The sequence below is a fragment of the Onychomys torridus genome, chromosome 4, assembly GCF_903995425.1.
Source record: "Onychomys torridus chromosome 4, mOncTor1.1, whole genome shotgun sequence".
Classification (NCBI taxonomy): domain Eukaryota; kingdom Metazoa; phylum Chordata; class Mammalia; order Rodentia; family Cricetidae; genus Onychomys; species Onychomys torridus.
Genome location: NC_050446.1, coordinates 85,801,866 through 85,809,022, shown reverse-complemented (window position 1 = coordinate 85,809,022; position 7,157 = coordinate 85,801,866). Strand labels below are relative to the sequence as shown.

Here is a 7,157-nt window from a genome sequence, read left to right as displayed (position 1 = left end):
TAACATTAACTTTATCTTCTACTCTTCAGACAAGAATAGGTATATAATGCAGTTATTACTCTTTCTAAGGGGTAAAAAAATCTAAGTATTAGACTTTCAAATGAACTTTCATAATAGTTATTTTCATAACAATATATTCATGCAACTAATACTGTGAAGAAGTGAGACATATATGCAATCTTTGAGATCAAAATACAGTTAAAAAAGTATACACACAATGAATTTTATGATTAGGTGTCTAAAAGTCATCCCCAAATTCACATGTGATCTCTCAGCTTTTTTTATGGCATTTTTAATATCTTTATTTCTCAATGTGTAGATGGCAGGATTCAGGAGAGGTGTGATGACTGTATAAAACACAGAAAGAATCTTGTCAACCCAAGTGATGTTGACTGGCCAGAGGTAGATGAAAATGCAGGGCCCAAAGAATAGCACAACCACTATGATGTGGGATGTACAGGTAGAGAGTGCCTTTGATGAGCCATCTTTAGAGTGAAGCTGAACAGTTAATAGAATGTAAGTGTAAGATATCAGCAAGAGAATGAAACAGGTTGACTCCATCAAGTTGTCTTCTAATCTCCACATGTATTGTTTCATGAACACATGTAAACATATACGCATGCCTATATTCATTTGTGCATGCACAAACATACATGTAGTAGCTTTTTGAAAAACAGAAAATCCATTTGTCTGTAGTTTTACAGCTGTACATACACATTTAGACAACTGTCATGACATCTGAAACAGTCAATGGAGCCATTTGCTTTTCTCCCTGACTCTCTTTTGGTACTTTATGATCAACCATACTACATCTATGACTCAAGTAAACAATTTATTTTTGTTTGTATACTTTTGCTTTTATTTTTAAATCCACTTATTGTATATGTTTAATGTGAACACTGTTAACTTTTCATATACCTATATACTGTAAAATTACATACCAGTACTTAACATAGACACTGTGTGTGCATTAAAAGCATCTAAAAAATGTCTTTGGCTTACCAACATTAAATACCAATCTACTAGATTTAGTTTTAATTCTGTACTTAATTTCCCAGAATTGTTAGCCAAATACAACTATGAACTAATATATAGCTTCTGTATTTTCTGTGATCTACTTTGATGACCACAGTTCTATTATTTTCCTGTTTATTCAGCTTTTTAAATTTTTGCATATAAGTAAGAGCACACCTTGTATTTTTTTTTCTTTGTTTCTGGCATTTCATTTAGCATAATGATCACATCTAAGGCTAATTTATTTGCTGTCTACCACCTATTAGGGGAATTTAAAATTTTATTAGTGAATATAAATTGAACAAAGTGAGTTTTTTAAAATTTTGTTTTGTAATTTAATTTATTTTTACATATCTGCCATGGATTACCCTGTCCTCCCCTCTCCAGCACCTGACCCTGCCTTCCCTCCAGCCCATCCCCCATTCCCATCTCCTCAAGGGCAAAGACTCCCCTGGGGATTCAGCTCAGCCTGGTAGATTCAGTCCAGGCAGGTCCAGTCCCCTCCTCCCAGGCTGAGCAAAGTGTCCCTGACAAGCCCCAGGTTCCAAAGAGCCAGCTCATGCACTAAGGACAGGTCCAGGTCCCACTGCCTGGGTGCCTCCCAAAAAGTTCAAGCTATACAACTGTCTCACTTATCCAGAGGGACTGATCCAGCTCCTCAGCTTTTGATTCATAGTTTACGTGTTTCCATTAGTTTGGCTATTTGTCCCGGTGCATTTTCTAACCTTGGTATCAACAATTCTCGCTCATACAATCCCTCCTCTTTCTCACCAATTGGACTCCTGGCACTTCACCTGGGACATGGCCAGGGATCTCTGCATCCACTTCCATCAGTCATTGGATGAGAGTTCTAGCATTATAGTTAGGGTATTTGGCCATCTGATCACCAGACTAGGTCAGATCAGGCTTTCTCTCAACCATTGCCAGTAGTCTACAGTGGAGGTATCTTTGTGGATTTCTGGGGAATTCTCTAGCACTTTGCTTCTTCCTATTCTCATGTGGTCTTCATTTATCATAGTCTGTTATTCCTTGTTCGCTCTCTCTCTGTTCTTGATCCAGCTGAGATCTCCCACTCTCCTAACCTCTCTTTCCCTCAAAACTTGCCCTTCATTACCCACACTGTTGTCCAGGTTGTTCATGAAGATCTTATCCATTTCTCTGTCACTGGGGGATCCTTGTGTCTTTCTTAAAGTCCTGATTTTTAGGTAACCTCCCTAGAGTTGTGAGTAGCAGTCTAGTCATCTTTGTTTTACATCTAGTACTGTCCTATGAGTGAGTACATACCATGTTTGTCTTTCTGAGTCTGGGTTACCTCACTCAGGATGATTTTTTTTCTAGATCCATCCATTTGCCTGCAAACCTCATGATGTCATTGTTTTTCTCTGCTGAGTAGTACTCCATTGTGTATATGTCCCACATTTTCTTTATCCATTCTTCAGTTGAAGGGCATCAGGGTGTTTCCAATTTCTGGCTATTACAAACAATGCTGATATGCTAAAGAATCCCTTGACTATTTGAATGAACATCTACTTACTTATTAATGCTAGGATCATGTTTTTCTACTTCTGAAATGAATGCTATCAGAATTTTGAGAGGTTTTAGGTTGGATGGTTAGGCATTTAGTAAATATATATCAAACTAATTTAGCCTGAAATGCAGGCTGGAAATTGCAGCTCCTTGGGAGGCTGGGTTGGAAAATGCAGTCAAAGACAACTGAAATCACTTATTTCAAATTTATAGCATAAAAATAATTGTAGTATATTGGGAATGCATAGGTGAGTGTTAAGGAGATTTCCTAGCATACATGAGACCTTAGCTTTAACCCTTAATACCAAAAATATAAAACAAGACAAAAACCTCACAAAAAACAGAAAAACAAAAACAAAACCCCAAAACCTCCTGCTAAAAAAAAGCAGCAACACAAAAAATAAACAAATGAAAGAAATCATTGAGATTTTGAAATAATATTTTAGCCCACTCAGAATGTCTATCATCAAAAGAACAAAAATATGCATCATGCTAAGTAAAATGATGCTGATTTAGGAGCAAGAACATTATAAAATATTGTTTTTATAAATGAAAATTGAAGAAGGAGTAACTAGGAAGAAGAAAGGGCACCAATGGGTGCAGAAATGGAGAAATATGAAATAGCAAGTGGAATGAGTATGATTAGTGTACATTCTAGTTATATGAACATCTTACAATGAAATCACTGCTTTTTACAGTGAATTAATATACATGTGGTTAGTCTTGCTTGGGATGGAGAGAAGGCTAAGTGGTTATAGAACTTGTTGATCTTAAAGAAAACTTGCTTTCAATTCTCAACACATATGTGCAGTGCTTAACTGTCTGTTCTAGTTCTAGGGGGTTCAATGCCTCCTCTGACTTCCTTGTTTTCCTGCCCACATGCTACACTGTCATACACTCAGACACACACTTACACATAAGACTAAATTGTTCTATTTTAAAATAAAAGACTCTTGATTTAAAAATTTGATTTTTGTAGACATTTTCAAATTCAAATAAAATTTAAACATTGATATGATAATATATCATAACCATAAATATTTGTATGGATGAGACTATTTTTTAGTACTCTATTTTCTTATTCAGAGATTTGATTATGCCTTTTCTTTCTTGATCTTACTACTATATGATAAATTAGTTGGTTATTTAGAATAATCAGCCTTATTTTTGTTGATTCTTTGAATGTCAGAATAAAGTATCTTCATGTTTAAAATATATTTCTGGTTGGAGATTTAGCTCAGTGACAGAGTGCTTGTCTAGCAAGTACAAGGCCTTGGGTTTGATCCTCGGCAATATGTGTTTCCTTTCTTCCTTAATTTTTAGGCTGTGATACTTTGTTCATTGGTTTCATTGATATAATTATAATTCTTATTTTACACACACACACACACACACACACACACACACACACACACACACACGAACTGTAAAATGTAAACTTGTGGGTATGGTACAGCCAATTCAGTCATGAACCCAAGAAAATAATCATACAACATAATCATCAACAGTCAAAGATCATAGAGTAGCTATGTACTACTATATCTCCTTGTTGAACTGTGAGCTACTGATGATTCTGGGACAGTGCAAGGCATTTTCTTCAGTTGAGACCCACTGATTAGGTCATAGTGCCTCAGGGATAGTTGGAAACAATGGACCCACAGATGGCTAGGGGTCATTTTAGTGGATCCCAAAGCAAACAAAACTACATAAATTTAGAAATGGACTTGTGTGTGTTTTTGTGTCTGGGAAGGGGATAGTAAGAGTGGGAGAGGAATAAGAGGTCAGGAACTGTATCAGATGTAATATTTTCAAAGAACATATTTAATAAAAAATATGGTGACAAAATTGTTGAGGGTTAAATCTGTAAACAATTGGAGATAAATTTTTTTCTGAAAAAGATACCAGAACCTACAACATGTACACATCAAAGTCTGCAGCCAGATATGAGCCATGCTTATCTAATCTTATGATTTTGGGAAAATATGATTTTGGGAAAACATGATGCAGGTATTTGTGTGGTTTTATTAGGTAATATATTATGACAACTTCATTAACATATTAGAATATAAATACAAGTTAATTTTAACCATTAGCTCATGAAATATTGCAATGATATTCAAGAAGTTCTCACTTTCATATCTGTTGAAAAATAAATTAGACTTCAAACTCTTGTAAAAATGTATACCATATAGTTTACCCAGCAAATACTCACTACATCAAATGGAATTTAACATGAATCACTATATACACCATATTATCAAGAGCATACAATGTTTACCTAACTGGCCTTAGCAGTTTTGTTATTCCATTATATAATATAAAATCATGATCATGCAAATAATTTGTGATCTGAGCAAAGTATATTTAAATATTGTAAACAAGTTTTCCTTTTGGTTAAGCAATAAAATATAAGAAAATTCTGAATTCATATGAGTATTTAAGACTTTCAAACTGGTAGAGATTATATCAACATGAGGCAACTATCATTATGATTTGATTGTTTTAGCATTTTGATTTCTTAAGTGGCTGCAGTCTTCACAAATACTTTAAATGTCCTCTGACACAAAGATAGAATTATGAGTGATGTATAATTTCATATTTCAAAAGATGGTAAAATTGAAAAGTAAATCAAAGAGGATTTTATTAATAACAATGTAATTAAGGTGACAAACAATTTTTGGAACTCAGATGAAGTGTAGTAACATGTGATAATTATTTTTCATCATTATTTTCATCTTCTACTCTTCTATATATAAGTATGTTTGAATAACTATTACTCATTCTATGTGGCAAAACTATTAACATTGTAATTTTGAATATTTTTTTCTAATGTTTATTTTCAAAATGATATGCTAATTACAACTCTGATTCCAGAAACAAGTAATTATGTACCTGAATTTCCACTAAAATTTGTATAAAATGTTGTGTACACAATGAATTTGCTGATAACATAAGATGTGTAATGATTATTCCAGACTCACATATGATTCATCAGCTTCTTTATGGCATTCTTAATATCTCTATTTCTCAGTGTATAGATGGCAGGATTCAGGAGTGGTGTGATGACTGAGTAAAACACAGCAAGAAACTTGTCAACCCAAGTGATGTTGACTGGCCACAGATAGATGAATATGACAGGCCCAAAGAATAGCACAACCACTATGATGTGGGATGTACAGGTAGAGAGTGCCTTTGATGAGCCTTCTTTAGAGTGAAGCTGAACAGTTAATAGAATATAAGTGTAAGATATCAGCAAGAGAATGAAACAGGTTGTTGCTAAAACACCACTCTCAGCATTTACCACGATTCCCAGAGTACTAATATCTGTGCAGGCTAATTTAATCACCAAAGGAATATCACAGAAAAAGCTGTCTATTACTCTAGGTCCACAGAAAGGTAGTTCCAAAATCAGGATCAGTTGACTAATGGAGTGTACCAATCCAATGATCCATGATATCAAAATAAGCCAGATGCACTTCTGTCTGTCCATGATGGTGGTGTAGTGGAGTGGCCTGCAGATGGCCACATATCGGTCATATGCCATCGATGCAAGAAGTATCATCTCACCCCCTGCAAATAAATGCACACAGAGGATCTGGCTCATGCACCCTCCAAAAGAAATTGTTTTAGTATTTGTTAGGAGGTCTGTGATCAGTTTGGGGATATTAACTGAGGAAAGACAGAGGTCAATAAATGAGAGATTAGCTAACAGAAAGTACATGGGAGAATGGAGATGATGATCAGTGATGATTAATATCACAACAAAGAGGTTGCCTACCACGCTCATCAGGTAGAGGGTGGAAAATGGCAGCAGGAGGAAGATCTGTAGTTCTCTTGAGGTACAAAGTCCCTGAAAAATAAACTCAGACACCACAGACTGGTTTGTTTCTTCCATTTTGTACACTGTGCTCCAATGGGTTGAGAGAGACAGAGCCTAACTAAGAATTCCTGAAACAGAAACAGTAACTTAATGTTTAGAGTCAAGTAAGCAAAAAGAATACAAATTATATCTTAGCATTGTATCCAGTGAAGTTTAAAATAACCTCCTTGAGTTTGTATATTCCTTCTAATTAGGAAATTTCCTAAATATAGGAAAAATTTTATTGTAAGTAGCAAATATTTGTTTACATTTCCCATCCTTTAATCTAACTTTTTCAAAGGTAATTTTCTTTAATGAATATTTGAGTTATATTTATAGCCTCTTCAGTTGACTGCCATAATACCGGAATGACAATCCATTGACACATTTTAAACATAAATACAACATTTCCAGGCACAAATCTTTTTTTAATTATGTCTGAACAGACAGAATTATAACAGCTCTATTAAAAGGAATGATAAAAATGAAAAATCAAATAAATTTTGAATCCACATGCTGAAGACACATTTTTAGCATTGTCTTTCTTTGAAATTTGTACTTGTTCATTGGAATGTCTCTCTAAACAATCATGTATTACTAGACTGAAGGATGTTACTTATTATCATATACTTACATATTTTCAAATCTAAATGGTGAGATTTCATAAAATAATTTGAATAATGTATTCATGAAAGCTGTTCTCTCTGCCTCTCTACCTTTCTGTTTCATTTCTTTTTTTTCCTTTCTCGAATCTCTC

The 7,157-nt window shown here is 34.4% G+C and overlaps 1 protein-coding gene across 1 annotated transcript; it reads right to left on the bottom strand.

Annotated features, from left to right (window-relative positions):
• Nucleotides 1-5,518: 5,518 nt before the first annotated feature.
• Nucleotides 5,519-6,439, bottom strand: LOC118583016 (olfactory receptor 4K3-like). Its single transcript, XM_036186268.1, has one exon. It carries the CDS (start codon nt 6,434-6,436, stop codon nt 5,519-5,521), a length of 918 nt encoding a protein of 305 aa, XP_036042161.1. The 5' UTR covers nt 6,437-6,439.
• Nucleotides 6,440-7,157: the final 718 nt, after the last annotated feature.

Coding starts and splice junctions, on each gene's coding strand:
- LOC118583016 (XM_036186268.1), bottom strand. CDS start 6,436: ATGGAAGAAACAAACCAGTCTGTGGTGTCTGAGTTTATTTTTCAGGGA.